Here is a 22009-nt window from a genome sequence, read left to right as displayed (position 1 = left end):
TTCTCTCTCTCTCTCTCTCTCTCTCTCTCTCTCTCTTGATCAAGGCACACACATGCGACAGAAGGGGATGGCGCTGGCCGCGCCTGTTGACAGGTAGATAGATAGCTTGTTCCGGCCGGACAGGTTTGGATGGGATTATTGTTTAAACTTGGGTGCGGAGATGAGAGCCATCTTCGAGGAGGTCTGCTCCGGTCTGGGGTTTCAAGAAGGAGATAGGCTGATTGCAGGGCAAATGGATGAGCCGGAAGGCGAGAACCCCCAGCAGCACGGGACGGGGGCGCGGAGGTAGGGAGCTGAACAGGACTTTTTTTTTTTTTTTCGGCGACCCACGACGACGTCTTGCTCGCACGTCACACAGCCAAGGGATTGAATCTCGTGGATGGGGAACGGGACTTCCCCGGAGGCGGAGATGGAGAGTGTACAGGTTTAAGCTTACCTGCAGTAGAACAGTAGAACAGTAGAACAGTAGAACAGCAGCCGAACTCGACAAGCGAGAGATCAGCCAGCGTCCGATCCCCCGCATGCGCGTGCCGCGTCCCCGTGTTTTGTCCCTGGACGGCCGGCAAAGGTCATATCCGCGGCATCCAGGGCGCGGGAACGACATGTCGATAGGTATATATAGATGGTCAGGATGGAAGCCATGGGCCATACGAAGACAGCGTATGGGCTGGGGCATATGCCTCGAGGAAGGATGATGGCTTGAAGGTCGGATGTCTGTGCCGAGCATGGCGTTCGGCATCGGGACGCCTTCCGAGCTGCGCTGTCCGAGGTACGGAGCACAGTCTTCCTGAGCTTCTGGACACTCGGTACATGTGTTCGTTCGTAAGCTGTGGGAGGCACTGTTCCTGTCTGTAAGAAAGATCCAGTCAAGAGACAGACCAGATGCATGCTGCCATCAGACAGAATGGTCAAATGCCTGCACTCGAGTGTGGATGTGGATTTGTGGGGTCGAGACTCTCTGACGGCAGCGCGCCCGGCAAGCGGCCCAGCGCGACACTACCGACAACGCTGGGTGCAGCGTGCCTGTGCCTGTCATACTCGGATATCTGGACGCTTCCCGGATGTTGTTCTCTGCCTCTCCAACGGCTTCATTCTTAAGAAGCCGGCGTCCTTGGTTCTGCGCGGCCCGTCGTGCGCTCGGATCCTGCGCGGCGCATGCCATCAAATACATAATCCATCGCCCTTCCCCGCGAGGACATTCCCTTCCACCTGTCTGTTCCTGCATGTCATGCCGGTAGCGTCGTAGGATAGCCCTCGATGGAAGAGGGATCCGATGCCAGAGCCCCTCGCCGCAAGAGGGTGTCCCGCGCCTGTGACCGCTGCCGCAGCAAGAAGGATAAATGCGACGGTGCCCGTCCGACCTGCTCGTCCTGTCTGGCCTCCGGTCAGACCTGCTCCTACGACCCCCACGCGAAGAAGCGTGGCCTGCCCGAGGGCTATGTCCGCGGCCTCGAGAAGCTGTGGGCCTTGGCGCTCTGCAACATCGACGGCCTCGAGGACACCGCGCTGGCCCTGCTCGGGGCCACCGCCGAGTCCGCGGGCAGACGGCCACGGCTGATGCAGCTCTGGACGGGCGAAGCCACGTCGGAGAGCCTGCACGATGCCTGGAAGACCAGCCGGCTCTTTGGAGCGCTCGAGAAGATGCTCTCCCACTCCGACGCGGACCGCGCACAGCTGTCCGCGAAACGCTCGCGAGAGGAGGGCGACCCTTCTTCCTCCGGAGGCCTATGGGGGTACCGGGTGACCAGAGCGCCGACTCCCCAGGGGCTCGATGCGCCGCGGGTCGTGGATCCGCTCACGTCTCCCCAGGCCAAACGGGCGAGGCTGTCGTCCGGATCGGACAGCGGACGTCTGCCCCTGGCCCCGGCGGAGGACCATCCCCTGCGACTCCCGCCGCAGGCCTCTCAGCTCCTGGAGATCTACTTTGCGAGAACACACTCCTGGTTCCCGGTCATCGCGAAGCACAATGTTCTACGAGCGTCCTACCTCTACGCCAGCGGACCGTTTTATCCCGGGAAGAATGCGCCCGGATCGGGGGACCATGCCGCGCTCTGGGCGATCCTGAGCTATACCGTGGCTCAGTTGAAGTCGATGCCGTCCGAGGATGGGGAGACTCCTCAGGAGACGTCGGCCCACACGCTATCCAAGGCGAAGGGATTCTACTCCGTTGCCCGAAACCTCATTCCCTCTGAGAAAGAGCGATTTGAGGTCGGGCACATCCAGGCGCTGCTTCTGCTGACCCTGGTCAACGTCGGTATGGAGGATTGGACGGCTGCGTGGTTGCTCAGCGGACAGGCGGTGCGCATGGCGCTGGCCATGGAACTGGGAACGTTCTCCAACGCGAGACGTTCGGACGAGCTGAAGCTGGGAAAGGCGGTCTTCCTGGGGTGTTTCGTTGTCGATTCGATCCTTTCCGTTCGTCTATCCAGGTGCCCCGGTATGCGACCCGAAGACGTAACCGCGGTCGGTCTGCTGGAGGAGGACGGCCTGGAGGAATGGAATTCGTGGGTCGACGTCCTCGGTGGCAGGGTCCAGGGCCGCAATCCCCCCCGTCGCGGCCCTCTCCTTGCCCTCAGCTGCTTCAACCGTCTGGTTGAGCTGGCCAGCGTCCTCAACAAGATCGCCCGGGACCCGTCGTCGTCGATGGGATCTAGTGATCTTGCCTCTCCGCGGCGGATCCTCCTTGACCTCAGGCGGTGGGATGATCGCCTGCCCCTTGGCTGCCGATTGATCGGCCCGGAGAGCGTCTTCCCGGAGCGACATTCCACCCTGCTTCCCCACCAGACCTTTCTCTGCTTGACATTTATCGCAACCTTGTTTTCGCTCTACTCCCGTTTCATCACTCACCAACAGTCTCATCAGCGGTCCGCTTTGGAGGGGACGAAGAAGATTCTTTTCCGCATGCTCCCGGTGCTTTCGCAATATGCAGACAACTTCCGGGGCTTTGGCCTCCCGCCCCTATTCGAATTCCCCCTGCGGTCCATCGTCGAGGGGGCTTTCAGGCTGCGGGGAAGACTCGAGACCGACGCCTTTCCTTTCCTCCGGTGGATGGAGTCGCTGCTCCAGAGAATCTCAGACGTTGACTGCAATTGGCCCGTCTTTGCTTCACTAACGGCGGCCATTGAGCATGGCCAGCTGTTTGGGGATCTGCCGGAGCCGCAGGCATCCCGGCCGTTCCAGGGCTCGAGGTTGGATGCGCCGGTGTCCGGGGCATCACGGGGGACGTATGGCGCCCTTCTTGGAGATGCACTGTCGATGGGACTGACTACTGCGGGGAGACCCCACGATGGTGCTCGACCAAGTCAGCAGGACGGTTCTCTCATGTCGACCGACGACATTGAATCGGACTATACTTCCACGATTCTCGGTATCACTATCCCCGTGGATGGTAACTACATGACCCCACAGGATTCGGCAACAGAGATCACGGCAGACCTGCCGGTGATGGACACATCATTGGAACGGCCAGCAGACGGGTCGTCGACCTTCCTCGAAGGAATGCTCTCTCAAGATGCCCCCGACATGACGAACCTGGTCCCTGTCACCCAACCGCATCCGCCGACCCCCGAGTCCTCAATCTCGAATCCCCTGCTCCACACTGCCGCTCCCAACTTGACTGACGCTTCCCAAAATACGGACGAAGGCTCCAGCCACGACACCAGCGGTCACGGTTCCGCTGAGCACTCTCCCCCGCCCAACGACATCGACTCCATCTTCAAGGACCTGGCGTATCTTGACACGAACGAGTGGGCCTCTAGCCGTGAAGAGGGGTTGAAAGAGTTTGGTTTCATTGATGATAATACCTTCCACGAGTTCTGCAACGATCCGGACCGTCTTGTGGGGTCCCAACCGCTGGTGCATCCGCCTTCGATCGCGGACATATGGCCTCCGCCTGGATTTTTCCCTGAGATGTTCCAAGAAGATAACGAGGAAGTCGGGGAACGGGTGAGCCACCGTTCATCCAGTCGTAGTTTATGCTGAAGACTTCCCTGAGCTGCGCTCGGCCGAGAGGCATCTATCTCATGGAGCTTAAAATATCTGCTAATTTTTGATGATACGTAATGCGTGACGAATTCCGCTGTGCCATGGCAGCCCAATACCATTTATGCCTTTTTTTTCATATACCTTTTATGATACCTATTCCGTGAGTTCTTCTCCGTTTGAACCTCGGTTGTTGATGGCACTAATGACGGCTTGCAACGCGTGCTCGAAAGAGATCCAAGAGAAAGAAAAAAAAAAAAAAAAAAAAAAAAAAAAAACTAGGCTCCCCGTTCCCAGTCTTTCTATGCGTGCACATCTTCGTCCGGACCCTCGACACACCTCTCCTAATGGGTTGGCGTCTCATGAGATACCCCCTTCTCGTGGTTGACGAACGTCCTGCAGCGCCGGTCAGGTGCGTGCTCTGCCGTCATATCTACCCGCTAGAGAGGTAGGCAGCGGCCTCGGGACACTTGGAGATGTTACTGTAGTACATGCAATGTATATACATACGAGCTAGCTTTTTGCAGTTACATCTAGGCTTATCCTGGAGGTTGGGTTTAACTATGCAAATGTGAGATACCCCAGTTGAATACATGCCACACTCGATGTTATGTATGTCAATATGCAGTCCTGTCCAGCTATTCACCCCAGACCTCCACAAACAGTACGAAAGCAATTGAGATGTATAACGCATATATCCACAAGTAGGAGGAATACAAGACGGCTACACGATTGGTCAATCGCCATCACATATCACACGTATGCATCTGGTTTTTCTTTTTCTTTTTCTTTTTTTTTTTTTTTTTCCTACTCCACCCAGGAGCCTACATTAGCGTGGTCCTCGCACAGGACATCACAGGGTCAAGGCGTCCCGATCCCCGCAGAACCCGCCATCTCCATCTCTCCCAATGATCACGTCACAGCGCAGCTCAGGAACCGCTGCGATCGACCAACTAACCTAGCTAAACTTTCCACGCTACACAGTGCAGCAGCATCCCCCGATGCACCGCGCGCGAGCTCAGCTCAGCTCAGCTCAGCTCTTTACGAGGTGCGCGTCCTGCGAAGGATGATTGCGATGAAGACGCCCTTCCAGGCCAGGTCAGGCTGCCCGCGGGCATCACATCGACCGGTTCTCCCTGTACCTGATCAATAGGTTGAATCACTCCCTACTCCGCACTTCCTCTGGTCGGGCAGCAGAGACATCTCGTCGTATCCACCATGGACCCGCAGAACCGTCAGGCCGCCAAGCCAGCGGCCACCGTCGGGATCAAGCTGGTGGAGCGCAGACATCCTCCCCTCCAGTCCTGTACCGTGTGCAGGAGGCGCAAGGTCAAGGTCTGACGCTCTCTCTCCACGACAAACATCCAGGGAACAACGTTGGTAATGACTTAAGAGAGTATGTACTAAAAAGAGACCGGTGTGACCGCGTCAAGCCCTGCCACGCCTGCTGTCTCCGCCAGGCGCCGTCCGAGTAGATCGATGGGCTGAAGAGCCGGCTGGCTGGGGTTGAGAGGGCTACCGACAGACGGCATGAAGCAGAGAATACTGCTGCTGCTGCTACTACTACTACAACAACAACAACTACTACTACTACTACTACTACTACTACTACTAGTGTAGTGCAGCCCGGGCTGCAGAATCGGCCTGCACAGCATACTACGCAGTCGACATCCCTGGAAACGCTCTTCCAGATCGTCACGTCCGCGCCCCGCGAGACTGTTCTTGCTTCTGCGGGAAGGTCGTGGGCTCCTGATGTTCAGGCCGGCAGGGCTGGCCACGGGCAGCATCTGCAGGTCGCTAGGAGTTTATCTCAGGTAGCTGGGAGTATGCCTCCAGGTGACATCCCTCGTCTCTAAAAACGATACATCTAGCTCAGTGTCAAAGACAACCAGCCAAATGTCCAGCGGCTTTCGTTTACTGCCGCTCCAAACCCCGGAAATCTGATCCTGGAGCCGTTCATCGAGCGTTTCATAGTGTTTTTGTCTTTTTGGTAACTTTTTAGGCACAAGGAAGGTTAGCTAATGTTTTTTTTTTTTTTTTTCATTTCCAACACCTGTCAGAGTTACAAGGTAGGTGTTTCGTCTCTTGTCACTAGAGATCGATCCTTCTTAAGTTGCTAGATAGATAGGCAGATCATATAAGTATGAATACAGGTAGATTTTTTTCTTAGCAAGAAAGGAGAAGTGGGTAGTAATTATCTACTGACATGAATTTAAATTATGTTGAAACAAAAAAGTTTGCTTCTGGGGGGGGGGAGTGGGGTGAATTTGGAGAACTAAGAGAAAAGGTAAATTAATTGTTATCTTTGTAGGATTTGAGCAGATTTAAGTGGCTACGGGCTTTGGATTGGATGAGATGCGTGAATACCTCTGTAAGTATATATATATTATTATGTATATGTAAATAACTATGTAGATTTACATCTCTGTCAGCAACTAACTACTCAGCTATATTTACCATCATGACTTCTGCACTCGGGAATATTCTCCGAGTCTACCAATCTGGACTAGAAAGGACATCACAGTAACTTTGGTGGATAAGATTTTGAGTGACTGCCTTGAGTGACTTTTGAACTCGGATCAGCTCTTTGCCTTTTTTTCTTTTAAGCTTCTTTATGGATTCCCCCCACCCCCAATCAGGATGGTTATAAAGGAGTTGTTGATGGACTTCTCAGCTAGCTTATCTGATGACACTGATCTTGTTCTTGTTTGTCTACCTGGAATTGGAATGAAAACTGTCCCGTTGGCTTTTTCCTCATCTCAACTCATATTATATTCGTTCAAAATTCAATTCATGATGAGTGCGACCCTTCTGCGTCGTGTGTACTGCCTTCCCTGTTGGTTTCCTGTCCGTTGTCTTGCAGCTTTGATTTTGGTAGATTGATTGACGGGTACGAGAGAAACTGATCCCTGATCCATCGTCGGGATGCATGTACACGTAGAGCGGACGGAAGAAATAGAATCGAAAAGGAAAAAGAAAAAAAAAGAGGTAGTTTACTCAAGTTGGTTGTATTAATTGAGATTCTGTTCGGCTGGTTGGTCTCCTACCAAATCAAGTCGGATAATATGGTTAGTGATCCACGCCTAGAGATCGTTTCGAACTTTGGGTAAGTGTAGATATATTTGTCCTCCTTAACTCGAGCTTTGACAAGGAAAGCAGAGCAAGAAACACCGGTCGTTGATGAAGGGTAGTATTTTTATCTTCGTCTCTGGGATAAAGACTGATGGGTATACTTCCAAGCTATCATAAGTATATAGCACTACCTAGAAAGTACAATCGACCGGCATTCGTATTTGAGTCGGAGGTATCCATGTCCTTCTGTACAGGATGATCATTCAAACATTTCCCTTTTTGCTAAGGAAAGGCAGCATATCATCTACTCCGTAGATGAGTATCTTGACAAAAAATACCCGAACCGCTCTTTCGTTCGCTCGCTGCTCCCACTCCCACTGCCTGGGCTTCCGTCACTCGTACTCGGGCTCCCCTCCTCGTGGACCCGCACGACGATGTCCGTTTTGACCGTCACATGGCCGGCGCTTGTGAGCTCTATGTCCGGGTCCGACTGCTGCGCCTGGATAGTCCGCTCCGATGACCGGCGGTCCCAGTTCGAGTTGCCGTCCGTCTTGTTTATGTCTGCCATTTCCACGACCGTCATGCCCGTGCTGCCGCTGCTCTGGCTGGGCTTCTTTTCACGGTTGTTGTAGTGGCTCGAGTAGGAGCTCGACCGGAAGTAGCGGCCGCCGCGGCTTTCGCGGCGCTGGTCGACGAAGGTGCGGAGGAAGAGGCGGATGACGGGGGCGCAGGTGGCGATTAGGATGCTGTAGTTTTCGATTCTAGATACTATGGTCAGTAATGTTTAATAATGATGGATACAGATATGGTGCCGGAGGGTTGGGTATCATGCACTCACTTGACCCAGAGGATAAACGATACAATGTTATCTGGCTTTGTTAGCTTGAGATTTATATCATGGTCATGTTGGTACTTACATGTAAAGTCCAATCGGTCACCGAGGGATTTCAGGAGCTATGCACAACGTTAGCAAGCGTACCAGTGCAGCTCCGGCCAACATACGTAGGTCTTGACGATGGAGGCGACCCCAGACAGTATGAGCGGTCCGCTCAACGTGACCGTCTGCCAGATCCGGCGCGAACGCATCGAGCTGTTGAGCTTTCGGAACTGCGACCAGACGGACACGTCGGGGTTCCGCTTCAGGGTCTGGATGAAGAATTGCCACAGCTCGAAAGCGGCGATGACTGCGAGGAAAAAGTCAATCACCGTGTTGAAGCCTGTAGATAAGTATGTGAGCTGTATTATCATGTATGTTGATAGGAGGACGACTTACCACCCTGTACGAATCCAATGGTGGTCTGTACTGATGGATCTTGACACTTTACCGATCCGTCCTTTGGAAGGGGATCCCACATGTAGTGGAAGTACCTTGTCCTGTCGGACTGAGAACTGTCAGCTCAACGTTTTCTCCTTTTAGGGGAATTAGGGCATACTGGACGGTACGGATGAGGCCCGCACTGGACGACTATCTGTACGATGGTAACAGAGTTCACGATAATCTGTACCATCATGCAGAGGATGATAGTCAATCGCAATCGAAGGTCGCTGGCAGCGAAACACTGGTAAAGAAACCATGTCATCCCGGCCCGCGAGACCATCGCCGCAGCCACAGCTACGTTCGATTAGCAAGACGCCTATTACTATAACGTTTGTATAAGGCTACCTGTTGGCTGCGAAGCGTAATCAAACCTCAATGCCTGGACCTTCTCTTCCGGCGTCAGATAGAAAAAGTGTCTCCCAAGTCCCCAGTTGGAACTGCAATGGTCAATATCTGCATTTTCAGCCTCGAGTCAGAGATGCCTACCTGAGTTGGATCAACGTCATATGAAGCACATCAATAGAATAACCGACGAAAAATATCAAATCTTCCACACCCCATACTCGTTCCGGAGCTGTCACCTGTGGGAGCGACCAGCGGACCCATGCTTTCATGAAAAGCCTGAAGATCAAGACCAGGCCAACGATGCCGGTGATGATCTAATTTGCGTTAGATGCTGTATGAATTGAGCGTTGATATTCGCAGTTGACATACCCAGCAGCCCCTGAATATATCCGTCCCTTTCTGCACGTCAGCGAAACCCTGCGTCGCTCGGCAAGGACTGCTTACCTATGTTGACATCGCCTTCTCCTGGTGGTGGGACATCCATCTTTGGATGGAAGACTTGAATGAAAGCACTATCTTAGTATACGCAACATCAGAATGCGCACACAAGACCAGCCAGCATAGGACGCGCTACTGTGCGGAGGAGACTTCGGCGAATATTGACAAGACTGATCGCAAGTCATGAATCACTCATGGTATATACGCTCACGCCATCAAATCCTCGAGGCGTTCGATCAGGACGCTCGCGGTTCTTTATTTGAACGAGATTTTTTGTTTCTGTTGGTTGGCCATCAGACACGAAGGATGATCTCCATCGCAGCTCACTGAAATAAATGACACCAGTAAGCTGCTTGCGACAATTGATTTTGCTCCAGAGAGCCTTCTGCAAGAGCTATTGTGATATAGCCATATCTGGCGCTTCTACCAGTATTTAAGAGCCAATCAGAAAGCTCGCAACTCCTGTCGGATAAGGTGGAGGAGATGCAAGACAGGAGGGGAAGCGCGAGCGGAATAGGTGCTGTGCATCAGCTCCGAACTCTACAAGAATGATTAATATCCTCATCGTAAAACGAGCGAGCTATGTGCTATGCTCCAACTATCTTGGCCAAAATTAACATCTGTGGACAAAACTAGCACATACCGTGTAGAGTAAACTCTAACGTTGGCCAACTATGGAGGCTGGATGGGACATCCTGAGGCAACTAGTGGACCCAGCCACCACGATCTAGCAATCATGTTCGCAGAGAAGAATCAGAATTCGGGGCGTTTAGCCTTACGATGCCGATCAAATGGCGTGGTGTCTCGCATCAGCGTCCAGCGGAGAATCACGTAGTGGAGCTCAATCGGGAGCTGCTCCAGGGAATGTCGTGGTGGAAACTGCAGATCTCGATACGCCAGCGACAAAAGCGGTATTCCCTACTTGATCCATGTCGCTGCAAGGGGCTGGACTGGGGAACGGAAGCCATGCGGTGAGTGGCACGAGGATGACCACATGTTAGATAACCGAAGTGCTCTACAGAAGAGATGTTTGGTATTCGTACTTCAAACTGCCGGTGATGTACTGGCCACTCTGGGCGTTGATAACCAGAAAATAGGACGTCAAGCCAGGGGTGCTCATAGTGTCTTGTCAGCAGGAACTAGCACTACATCGACGCTCGAAAAGAGACAGCACAGCATGTCACCATCTCGCAGCTCTCTGTGCGGCCATCACTTGTCTAATACGGGGCCAGATCCGAGCAGAGGCTGCTTGCGGATGACCTGTAGAGTCATGGAGTCCCCTGTTGAACTCTCTTTGTCTGCCGGTTTTCCTGCATCTGGTAAGCATCAGGCTACAATGTTGGCTTTGCCAGTATGTTTGTTGACAGCTTACGATCGATCTTTCGCGCGATGGACCGTCTCGTACCCCGCCAGTTCGACGGACAACCGTAGCCAATCGCTAAGCATATCAAATTGCGTGGTAGTTAGCCCCCATCGCTCATGATCATCATGGGCCAATTTTGGCTAATGGTTTCCAGAGCGTGGTGTATGTTGATATGAGAGACGTACTGTAGTATGCAAGGAGCCTGGACGAGTCGACGCAAGGGAGGGCGTGACCTGGCGGGCCCTAAAGAAATCCTAGTTGGGAGCACAGGCCCTTTTTCTACTCCATAAATTAGTACTGTGTACTGTGTACCTATTATTAAGTCAAGCGAATAAAGAGAGAATTCATGCATATACCCTCTTATCAGGTCAGCTGAACGGCTGGTACTTTTGCAGGAAGCTAGCGGCTCTTGACGTCCAGCATTGGATGGAGAGGGTTCAGTAGCGGCCGCCAACCTGACTGATAGTTTAGTTCCAAGTCCAACCGACTATCCTTCGACGGGATCGACAGCTAACCGCCTAGGCTCTCGGGAAGCAAGGGGCCGTTGATGGTTTGTGCGAAGAGTGGAGTTGGAGCATCCGTCTTTTCCGAGAGATCACCGCTGCGATTCGAACGATTGTGGGGCCGTCTATATCGAGTGCCGAGGATCATCGATATCTGTGATCCTGGGTAAAGAAGTTCACTGCATATCATTATCATCATCACCTCGCAGCGTACAATATAGCTGGAATGGAAAGGATCCGTTGTCTTTTTCTGCTCGGTTGGAGTCAGATTGACCTCGGTTAGAGAAGTTATATTTTGTCAGCGATCTTTTCCTTCGTAGGCCCTAATATTACATTGCTGCATCTGCCTCTATCCCTGGTTGTAAAGTGGATAGTCCGTTCAAGTTCACGATATTCAATTAGACAGCATGGGATGTTGTGACGGAAGATTTATATGTTGTATGTACCTTCAATCGCGTAGTATGGGTAATGCCCATGAAGGGTATGGGTGTTCGCATACCGTTCTGTCGGTTTTCAAGTCATATATACAGTTCATGTATACGAGTAAAAGCGGTCAGGCTCTTCGCATCATCCCAAATCCTACAGATCATGCCATCTTCCTCATCTCGATCAGCCCCTCCCCCGCGGGGGGATGCGCCTCAAAGGTTACCTGCAGCCCGCACAGCGCCGCCATCCGCTTCCACTCACTGCTGCTGCGCTCCCGGCCCGCGTACAGCGTGATCATCGTGGCGTGCATACTGCCGTATTTGATGTCCTTGGTGAACTCGTGGATCAGCAGACGCGAGTACGGCGCCATGGCCGTCGCGATCTTCTGCAGCAGCTCGAGCGCGTCCAGGTCTGACAGGTTGTGGAAGATGTGTGTTAGGGAGTAGTTCAGCGCACCGCGAACAGGCTGCGGACTGCCGTCCTTGAAGTTCCACTCCATCATTGTCACCTCAGGCACGCTGCCGATCTCCGGGTTGAACTCCTGCAGGACGAGATTGTGCGGCTGGAGGTGCGGATACGCCTCCTTGACCTCGAGGAGCATCTCCCCGCGGCCACCGCCGATGTCGACCATCACGACCGGGCTCTCCGTCCCGGAGACAGCGGCGTCCAGGTCGTACCCGAAGCTCTTGACGCGCTCGGGCATCTTCCCGAATTTGCCAAACTTGCCTTCCATGAATCTGTTGAAGCTATCCATGCGGCCCTGGCGCTGCATGATGGAGTATGTGTGCTCCCGGGCGAGTTCCTCATCCCCCATCAGCTTGTAGGCATACTGCATGGGTGTGTCAGCTTCTTTGAAAGGGTACTCGAAGCCAGTGTCGACCAGCTTCCGCATCAGAAAGGCTCCTGCGAGGAGCGGCTCGGTGGTACTGTCAAAGAGGAGTTAGTTGCGGATCAACCATAGACAATAATCATCCTCAGACGCTGGTTGCTAACAAGTGAAGCGCCCCATGCTGCGCGGACGGCATATCTATCATGTGCCTGGTTATGGCATTTGCGCTGTATACGTCCTCGTCTACCTGTTCGACCAGGCCCAACCCGGCCATAATAAACAGTGTATCCTCTGGCAGGATGAGTGAACGGGCGACAGTAACCAAGGACTATTGGAGCCTCTTACGAGTCAGTCGTAAACCTGCATCAGGTCAACTCATAATCGCTCCGGCGAGAACCATCCGCACATACATAATGGTGATTGTTTCTTAGATTCCTCGCTCCGGGCCTCGTCGCAGGCACGCATCACCTGCTCTGCCGTTGCGGGCTGGCCGATGCGGACGAGAGTCGCGAAGAGGTCAAAATGGATGGCGATGGGCACAAAGGCCAGGGCCGCCGCCTGCGGCATTCCGTCTCAGACTCTATTTCTCAAGAGTAACTGCAAGGGCTTTTTACTTACTTTGGTGACGGTGGCCGCGAGGGCTGCTCCAGGGGGTGGCGGCTGCATTTTCAACAAGTCGCGGGGAATAAAGAGTTCCAGACAGAGGCTTGAGTGCTATCACGTTATGCCCAGCTCCCATCGTATCAATTATACTTCTCGATGTCTTCTATTTTTGCCGTATTCCTCAGGCAGACGGATATTATGGATGCCACGATGGACGCAAGGGGCTCAGACACGCGAATGGACGTGTCACATTTTCTTTGGACACAGTCACAGAGAGATGCCAAATATCGGGTAGTAGCGCAGTACTGTCCATGTCAACTTTAGGCCAGACCTAGCGAGTCTGTTAGTGTTGGGAGGGAGTCTGTTATCCCGGGGGTTGATACGTCCTCCGCGGCTCGGGGTGATCCCCCGAGCGACGATCCCCGCTATCCAACACACTTTGACATCCTATCGCGCTTACGTCCTGCGGAGTTTCATGCATCGATCAACACGGCCAGATCACCCTCGAGAGAGGAGAGAGACCCGTCTGCGGGCCGCAGTTAGTCTTCCTAGTTTTTACCCGCCCGTATCGCTTCGCTGGCTGCGCGCTATGAGATGGTTCACAAAGCGTAACCATGGCCCTTTGGGTCCTTGTTTTCAGATCGACGTGCTATAGCACACTCAGTAAAAAGTGGTAGGTGAGCCTAGCCCCAAGGAAGAGCTCTGTACTTTATACTCGGTCTCATTGTTCTGTCTCGATTTGCCCGCAGGGGTGCCTCAAACCCGGTGCCTCAAACCCGCTCCCCAAGCCAGGGGCGCTTTGTCTATTGGGACATTAACCCCCCCCCTTCGATGTCTTACACACTTATGTACACTACTAATTGCTATAATAATGACAAGATTTAGAGGATGGAAAGCCTCTGTCCCCCATCCTTTTAGACTCACACTAATCTAGTCCGCGCGGGATGGGGATGTTTGCGGTGCATCAGTCCAAGTAAACACCCTTTTGTCGTTACTTAACAGGCTTCTCCTCGAAGCAACGGCGTCGACGCCGTCCTGCGCCGTCATAATCGACTGGGCTCAGACGTGGAGACATCATATGCGATATCAAACCATGTGGTAACTGGATTTCCCCCGAACATGTGGTTTACAGCTGTCCGGGCATAGAAAAGACGGCCTTGTTCGCATTCTTTGAGCTATCAGGGGCAAAGTCAATCGTTATCTGTCATTCCTTTCTTCAGTTCTGTTTCTATCTTTATTTCAATCCCTGCTGCCTCTTCTGTCTTTCCTTCTACGCCTCTAACTGCAGAAAATTGTCTTTGCACTATATCGCTCTCTATTGGCATACACGTCTGAAATTTCAGACGGATCTCATTCTTTTTTCCTGCTAGTATCTGAGAGACCGCCATCATCATGTCTGCACTCGAATCGCTCGAGACAAAGAGCCTTGATGGGTTGAGTTTCGAGATAACCCCAGAGGCGTTCGAGACACCATCCCTCGAAGCACCATCCACTGAGAATAATAATGATCCGAACATTCTCAAGGAACCAGATCCAAATGACACCGCTAGTCCCCAGAACTGGAGTCGACACAAGAAGAACTTCATATTTGTTGCATTGATGTCGAGCTCTATTCTTGCAGACGGGTAAGCACCTTGGCTATATGGAATCCCGATATCCTGCTGATACGGATCTCAGTGCAATGACCTGGGGCGCAACTCTGATCGTTCCGCAAGCGGTGGAATGGGGAATCAGCACTACGCATTCTGCCACCAGCATGAACTATGGTATCCTGCTACAGGGCTTCGGCGGTGTCTTCGCTGTGCCTTTCATCGAAGCTTACGGACGGTACAGCCCGACATGCAGATCCTTCGCGCGAACACACTGACGTTTCTATAGTCTTCCAATTTGGCTCTGGCCTCAGATCGTGACCCTGTTCATGGTTCTCGGAGCTACTCTATCAAACAACTGGGCAACGTTCACAGTATTCCGTTCTCTCCAGGGCTTCTTTGGCACTGTGCCGCAAGTCGTTGGCCTCCCGATCATTCACGACATGTATGCGCCGAAAGGTATGTTCACATCCAATCCATAAGTTCGTTGATCGATGTTGCTAATTTCTAATAGACTGGCCTCGCATGGTCAATATCTGGTACGTCTGTCTCTAAGAGGCCGCTGCAGCGTTCTAACACTCCCAGGGGCACGACTTTTCTAGTTGGACCATTCCTTGGACCCGCCATAGCGGGATATATCGCCGATGGGAGCAACTGGAGGGCCTCTTTTGGAGTCCTCACAGTACTCTACATCGTTTCCACGCTCATGATCTTCCTCTTTGCACACGAGACGTACTATGTCAAGGGAGAGCGTACCCAAGTGACGTCCCGTTCGAAGTCTCTCTTTGGCATCGGGAACACCCACGTTCCGAAACGTGCTACGTTGGCGGACCAGTGCAAGACCCTAACTTCTCTGATCTTCAAGCTTCCGCTGTTGCTGACTGGTAGGAAATCGACTGTCCCTCGTTTTCCAGTGTATCTAATATTTCCCTCACAGGCATCGCAACTATGGTTAACACTACCTGGCCTATCGGTACGCTCGCCTCTCAACTGTCAAGAAAGACATAACCATTGACGCGCTCCAGGAATCACGACTACCGTTGACGCAATTCTTCATGCCCCACCGTATCTCTTTAATACCGTCCAAGCCTCCTCAATGAGGTTCGCCGGCGTGATTGGCGCTCTTTGCGGTAAATCAAGAACTAACCTAGTTGGCCTCCTTAACCCCAAGGCGCTGACAGACTTCTCCTTCCAAGGTTACGCCTTCGGCTTCTTCTTTAACGAATGGGTCTTCAACTCCCGCCGTACGCACTGGCGAGCGGAGTATCGCCTGCACGGTGTCTGGTTCGCGGTCGCCAGCATGGCCTGCGGCCTGCTGACCTACGGTCTGACGCTGAACTTCGGCAAGCATTGGATCGGACTCGCCTTTGGCTGGGTTATGGTGAACACTGGAATGATTTCAAGTACTGTGTACGCGAATGTCCACTGCCCCCCGCGCTTCCGAGACTTTCTCCATCTAACAACCAGTTGACCACAGCGCTATAACCGCCTACGCCCTCGAGAAATACCCCGACCATCCGACCTCCGTCTCAGCCATTATCAACATGTGGCGCACCTGCGGCGGCTTCTCGGTTGCGTACTTCCAGCCAGCCTGGATCGCGCACAACGGGGCGGGCGTCGTTTTCGGGATCCAAGCCGCTATTGTCGCGCTTTGTGCCGTCCTCACCCTTACGCCTATCCTTGTTCTGGAGAGACCGAAACTTAAGCCGGAGCCCGAGCAGCAGGAGGAGATGGTATCCGAACGATGTGATGATGATGATGACGATTATGATGATGTTAATGAAGAACCCGGAATGAGGGAAGTCCGTTGCTTTACGGCGGACTCGGCTTGAGTATATACCGTACATATAATTGATGTGTTTATGTCTTTGGTGGATGCTCGCTTGATGGACGTCATGTATTTATGCTGTTGCATCTTGTATGATTTATGAAGGCCAATGGAGATGTCATTTAAATATTGATATATTTCAAGATACTCGCACATCTCTTCTCGATCAGAAAAGGCCCTGCGGCATTGTTCCGAGTTCACATAGTCTGAATCTCTAAGTAGAACAGACGGGTATCTCAAGCCTGTGGGTTAGAGGTCCTAAATTCTGGCCTTCTCGACGGGTCTGGTCATTTTAGTTAGTAATTGAAATCCCTAGATAGGTATCCATGCAACTTTTCGTAGTGCAAGCGGCTCGTTTACTTACTCACATGGACTACACGCCTCGGCGACTTTGGGACCATATGACCCAGTCTCTCAAACACGTCTTCTTTCAGATCCCCACTGCTCTCATTGACATCGCTCACGTACACGACCTCGTCGTGTTTCTGGCCGATGGTGCTAAGGAGCTTGTCGACCTTCTACGGACTATGTTCGCGCGTGGAGTTTCGAAGGCCTTTATTTAGGGTATGTACTGTACTGTACCATTGAATCCAAGCATAGTTTTTTCAAAGAGCTGCAAGATTTCCTCGCTGATAAAACCCATTTTGTTTTGCCACTGGTACGAGAACCCAGTAGATGTGATCCCCGCCGGCCCATCCAGAGCCGACGTCGCGAGATTATACAGACCGAAGCCGGACACTTGACGACCTGCGAGGGCGTTGGCGGCCACCAGGAATGTGGCGTCGAAGAGATGTGCTCGCGCATGATCCTCTTCATCGACTCGTTGGTCTCGTCCGTGTACCGGTAAAAAGTGCATCGGATGGAAGCTGTTGATCTTGATCAACTTGTGGCCGTCAATATCACGAAGTTGAAGCTCTCCGCTTCTTCTGACGGACGAGCAGAACGTGGTAGCAAAATCGTTATTCTCCACGCTCCGTGCGTCGCACTGGCAGACCAACACCACGTCCGGACGCAGTGAAGCCAACACCTGGTCGTGTCGTACGCCAGCTCGTCATCAGCCGCGCGTGCTTCTTCCATCTGCCTCGACCAGATCCTCTTGCTCCGAAACGGTTCTCATATCCAACACGACCGCATTCTCCAGACTCCGCTGTCCATCAAACGCCAAGCGGAGCGAGCCATCCACATGTCGCAGCGTGGGGGACGCATCGACCATCTCGTCATACGAGACGTCCTCGGCCTTGTCGCTCGGCTCGAGGAGCAGCACCACCAGGTCCCCATGACCTGTGGCCAGCCGTATGGCGTTTTCCCGCGCCTGCGAGGTACCTTGTCATCGTGTTGCGAGCGCATCGAGTACGTCCAGGTGTCTAGCGGTGACTGTGCTCCTGGGGCCGCTGAACCCTTCCTGGACTCTCGGTCACGTCGCTGGAACTGCTCGGTGTAGGTGTCTCGGGCCACGTCTTCGCCATCGACGAGCACTTTAGGAATCAAGAATTTCCAGCAGACCTGGTGAACTTGCTTCCTGGAGATATAATCGCCAAATGCTGGTGTGGCCATTATACATGAGCTGCAGGGATTTGTTGCAGACCTCAAACCACTCGCCGAAAAGGGAAAATCAACCGCAAAGTCGAGATCGTCACATACACTGAACTGAAGGTGTCTCTAGGCAACTGCCAACATGTCAGAGAGCATCTTTGAAATCTAGCGTGCAGCGTACAGCGGAGAGATTTGTTAAAAAAGTAGGTATGTATGTATGTATGTACGTTCATATATAGATAGATCCGGTAGGCTCCAACAATACCTACCTACCTAACCTAACCTAGGGTAATAACAAATAAGGACAACAGAGTACCTCGCATACATCATGGAAAATACGCTCCAACAAGACGAAAAAAAAAGACCCCTGATTTTAATCATTACCTCTTACCTAATTATTCAAAATCCCGTTCTTCGCGTCCTCCCCCCGCGGCAGGAACCACTGCGTCAGGTACTTCCCGACGGTATTCCACTCGCTCGGCACGCAGGCCATGCCGACGTACAGGTCTGGCCGCACCAGGACGAGCCGGCCCTCGGCGGGGATGCCGTATCGCTCTGTGAACTGGTCCTCCTCGTCGGTCGACTGGTGGTCGAAGTCGAAGCGCGGCTCGTGCGCCCGCGAGATCAGGTACGTCGACACCTGGCCCGGGAACAGCCTGTTCAGCTGGTCGCGCACCTGCGTGCCGATGTCGATGACTGCGTCCGGCGCGGTCGTGCCCGGTGCCACCAGCAGCGTGAACTGCGGCCGGCGGAGGGCGTCGTATAGGCGTCGCTGGGGCTCCTTGACGAGCAGCGCGTCCGGCGCGCGCTCGCCCGGTTTTGGTCCGCCGGTGACGGGGGTCAGGCCCTCGGGCAGGAGGGTGACGTCGCGGTAGTTGTGCGACAGGCCCGAGACCAGGTTGATGGTGCGGTGCTCCCAGCCGGGCTCCTGGGTGAGGTGCAGGCGGTCCGCGGGCTCGATGCCAAAGCCCATGACGACCTCGTGCGTGGCCATGGCGCCCTTGCTGATCTGGCTGCCGATGGGCTTGCGCTCGCGCTCGTACGTGTTGAGGATGGCCTCGTCCGCCTCGCCCCGGAACACGGCCGCCAGCTTCCAGCCCAGGTTGAAGGCGTCCTGCATGCAGCCATTCATGCCCTGCCCGCCGGACGGCGAGTGGACGTGCGAGGCGTCGCCGCAGATGAGCATGCGGTCCGTCCGGTAGCGCTCGGCGATGTGGTTGCGGACGTCCCACGCCGTCACCCAAGCCGGCTTGCCGACCTTGAACCCGATGCCCAGCTTGTCGGCCACCTCCTGGTATGCCTTCTGCGCGTCCTTGGCGAAGACGTACTCGCCCGTCGGCTCGCTCATGTAGATGCGCCAGTACTTGCCGGGCATCTTGGTGCAGTTCATGAACAGGTCCTTGTTGAAGTAGTAGTTCATCCAGCGGTCGTCAAACTTGACATCACTAGCAGAGAGCCGTTAGCTCTGTTCGGCAACTGACTTGGAATTGATACCAGCCACGAGGGCATACCTCAATTCAACATCCATCATGGACATGACGGCAACCGTCTTGCCCTCAAAATTGATGCCCGCGGCTTTGCGGACGAAACTGTGTACTCCGTCGCAGCCGACAACATAGGGATAGGAGCTCTCCTCGATGGTGCCGTCCGGATGGCGGATCTTGGCGGTGACACACTGCTTGTCCTGCTCCAGCGCGATGAGCTCGGTCCTGTACTCTGGCCCTATGGAGTAGCAGGCAAAGAGGTGTTCGCGCAGGGCCAGCTCGAAGTCGTTCTGGCTGATCTTGTAGTAGAAGGGGAAGCGGGTAGGAAGGACACGGTAGTCGGTACGCGGACACTTGTCGTCAGACATGCCGGGGAAGTGGTACAGGTTTCCGGGGCACTCGAGACAGATCTCCTCGAGCCGCGAGGCCATACCCATATGCTCGAACATCTCCATAGAGCGAGCATGGATGGTCATGGCGCGGCTGGTGTGCGAGGGCCCCTGGCGCTTCTCGATGATACGGACAGGGACGCGACGACGCATCAGCTCGTGGGCGAGCAGCAGGCCCGACGGACCGCCGCCAACAATCAGGACCTCGTTCTTGATGGGTGCCATTGTGTTGAATGACAGGATGTATCTGGACTGCTGGTTTCTGTCTGCTCCATGGCTGGCATAGCTAATATAGCTGATATAGTCTGTAAAGCAACGAGTTTCACATGAGTATCACAAACTCGTGGGGCCTCAGGCGACCCCACATACAGAAGCTCCTTTGCGGGGTCCCCGCGGAGCAGCAGACTGTCCGGGGGTGGAGAGGAGCGGGGAAGTCTGGAGTAGGAGAATCTGGGGGCGGAGGGTGTATCCCTTGGTATGCGTACGGAGTGCCTCCAGGAGAGATCCCCCTTCCCTCCTCCCCTTCCTCTTCCCCGGCGGGTTTCCTCCCAGCGGACCGTGGGGCTCACCGCACGTGTTGAAGCTCTCCGCAGGATCAGCTCGCGTTGATGATCGTCGGATGCGCCGTCTACAGGACCGCTTCACTTGGCGATTGGTTAGTCTGGTTATAAAGTTGGCGACGGTGGATAGCTTGGAGATTTCGGAGAAAAGGCCGAGACAGGCCCAACGAGGACCCTCTGCGGAAATCTCCAGCATGAACAGCACGTTATGCTGTACGTCTAGTGCATATGCCGGGAAGTTGTATGCTAACTCCAATTGACGTTGCCATTGAGATGGACTGTATTGGATATAACTCCAACCCGCGCGACACGCGCGCCTCGAATTCCGGGCAGCACCACATCGACCCGTCCATCCGGGCCTGACACCGCCGTCATGGTTGTGCGGGGACGCCGGAAACGAAGCCGTCGAGTCAGTAGTTGTTGTGTCTTGGGAACGAATCGTCATAGAGACTGCCAGCCGTCAGAAGCAGCCGAGGGACTCGGGCCGAGAGCCCTGTCGCAGCGTAAGAACCCACATGCACGCCGCTGGAATGGGATACTCTGTCAGGCCGTGATGGTTATCGCTTTGCCTGCAACTGGTCAAACTCAAGCGACAATTGGCATGGAAGACTGTGGGAATGCTTGAGGGGAGGTTGGCTTCGGATCGAAGAGCCCATGCCGCTAGCAGAGACTCTCATAGTACAGGACAGTCGATGCCTCACCGGCTGCTCAAAAGGGCATCCATTCGTTTAGCTTCTGCTAGACGGACGTTGGAGGAGATGTCATCATCATCATCATCATCATCATCATCATCGTCCTTGTCCTGGACGTCCTTGGAGCCCTCCTCGAGATCTTCATGCCGCAGTAACGCGCTTGGCCATTATGCCATTGTTAACGTCCTATCCAAGCCAGGTTAGAAGATGGACCGAGCTTAAATGAATGGCTTGCATATTTCAATAGATATTTCAATAGCACTCATCTAGTGTAGTCTTGGAGAAACCTGTGAGATGAGCCCCGCAAACCTCTTCTTCACGGAGGCTGTTTGAGCAGGGGCAGCAATGTTTAGATGTGGAGAGCTGTGCAGTTAGGCCTTCGATTGTCATTCTGAAGCTGTGGTTTGGTAAATGGGAAAGGCGTGCTGCGACTTGGGCAGAAGGAGAACGCCTCGTCGTCTACGGGGTATCAACGCCATGTGCCTTTGCATGGGCACTGCTTTTCCAGTAATATCTGAGAAAATCCTTCTGCAGTATTAGATACTTGGTCAACCTCTAAATTCCCATTCCCATCTCACAGCATTGAAGAGAATGATTATGGAGAATCTCACACCCCGGGGAGGACGCCGAGAACGTAATGCGGTATTGAGGAGATACGTGATTACTCCCTGCCTCTTGATGGTCCTACTCAAGATTTCTTTGGAAATGCTGTACCACAAGTCTAGCACTACCCATGCAGAGGACGGGTGAATTGACTGAAAGCTAGGACCTACAGAGTATATTGATCTGATATACACCAAGAAAAGACTGTCCAGCTACCTCACGGAGACACCAACAAGTCATGCTGATTGCCAAACTCTCGATAACTATGGAGAACTGACTACGAATCCAACTTACAGGCCAGATATGGCTGACACGACGAAAAGCTCCATTTCTGCCTATCTAAGACCAACAGAGCTTTATGGATCAAGATCCTGGTCAACTCCACACACCAAACTGCGCCGCCGTCTGCTACATAGTTGCCTGCTAGTAGATGAATTTATGTATCCCGACATT

General features: G+C 53.5%; 6 protein-coding genes across 6 annotated transcripts; 2 read left to right on the top strand and 4 right to left on the bottom strand.

Moving 5' to 3' along the window:
• Positions 1–1257: 1257 nt before the first annotated feature.
• On the top strand, positions 1258–3981 carry VTN00DRAFT_2440 (uncharacterized protein; the record flags this gene model as incomplete). Its single annotated transcript, XM_069428659.1, has 1 exon — positions 1258–3981. The coding sequence occupies one exon, from the start codon at positions 1258–1260 to the stop codon at positions 3979–3981; it is 2724 nt and encodes a 907-aa protein (XP_069283492.1).
• Positions 3982–7357: 3376 nt separating this feature from the next.
• On the bottom strand, positions 7358–9200 carry VTN00DRAFT_2439 (uncharacterized protein; the record flags this gene model as incomplete). The annotated part of the gene is made up of 10 exons (XM_069428657.1): positions 7358–7814; positions 7892–7922; positions 7971–8007; positions 8056–8270; positions 8327–8435; positions 8487–8665; positions 8717–8808; positions 8858–9030; positions 9086–9111; positions 9161–9200. The coding sequence occupies 10 exons, from the start codon at positions 9198–9200 to the stop codon at positions 7358–7360; spliced, it is 1359 nt and encodes a 452-aa protein (XP_069283491.1).
• Positions 9201–11606: 2406 nt separating this feature from the next.
• Positions 11607–12941, bottom strand: VTN00DRAFT_2438 (uncharacterized protein; the record flags this gene model as incomplete). Its single annotated transcript, XM_069428656.1, has 5 exons — positions 11607–12372; positions 12440–12566; positions 12621–12635; positions 12686–12833; positions 12894–12941. The coding sequence occupies 5 exons, from the start codon at positions 12939–12941 to the stop codon at positions 11607–11609; spliced, it is 1104 nt and encodes a 367-aa protein (XP_069283490.1).
• Positions 12942–14270: 1329 nt separating this feature from the next.
• VTN00DRAFT_2437 (uncharacterized protein) lies at positions 14271–16299 on the top strand (the record flags this gene model as incomplete). Its single annotated transcript, XM_069428655.1, has 9 exons — positions 14271–14503; positions 14556–14705; positions 14757–14926; positions 14982–15006; positions 15053–15351; positions 15405–15440; positions 15493–15597; positions 15664–15877; positions 15945–16299. 9 exons carry the CDS (start codon positions 14271–14273, stop codon positions 16297–16299), a joined length of 1587 nt encoding a protein of 528 aa, XP_069283489.1.
• A 232-nt stretch (positions 16300–16531) lies between these two features.
• Positions 16532–17849, bottom strand: VTN00DRAFT_2436 (uncharacterized protein; the record flags this gene model as incomplete). The annotated part of the gene is made up of 5 exons (XM_069428654.1): positions 16532–16578; positions 16660–16813; positions 16873–17322; positions 17383–17618; positions 17693–17849. The coding sequence occupies 5 exons, from the start codon at positions 17847–17849 to the stop codon at positions 16532–16534; spliced, it is 1044 nt and encodes a 347-aa protein (XP_069283488.1).
• A 370-nt stretch (positions 17850–18219) lies between these two features.
• Positions 18220–19926, bottom strand: VTN00DRAFT_2435 (uncharacterized protein; the record flags this gene model as incomplete). The annotated part of the gene is made up of 2 exons (XM_069428653.1): positions 18220–19273; positions 19340–19926. The coding sequence occupies 2 exons, from the start codon at positions 19924–19926 to the stop codon at positions 18220–18222; spliced, it is 1641 nt and encodes a 546-aa protein (XP_069283487.1).
• Positions 19927–22009: the final 2083 nt, after the last annotated feature.

The sequence above is a fragment of the Thermoascus crustaceus genome (genome assembly GCF_041956765.1).
Source record: "Thermoascus crustaceus strain CBS 181.67 unplaced genomic scaffold VTN00scaffold_10, whole genome shotgun sequence".
NCBI classification, from domain to species: domain Eukaryota; kingdom Fungi; phylum Ascomycota; class Eurotiomycetes; order Eurotiales; family Thermoascaceae; genus Thermoascus; species Thermoascus crustaceus.
This window is presented reverse-complemented; position numbering and strand designations above follow the sequence as displayed.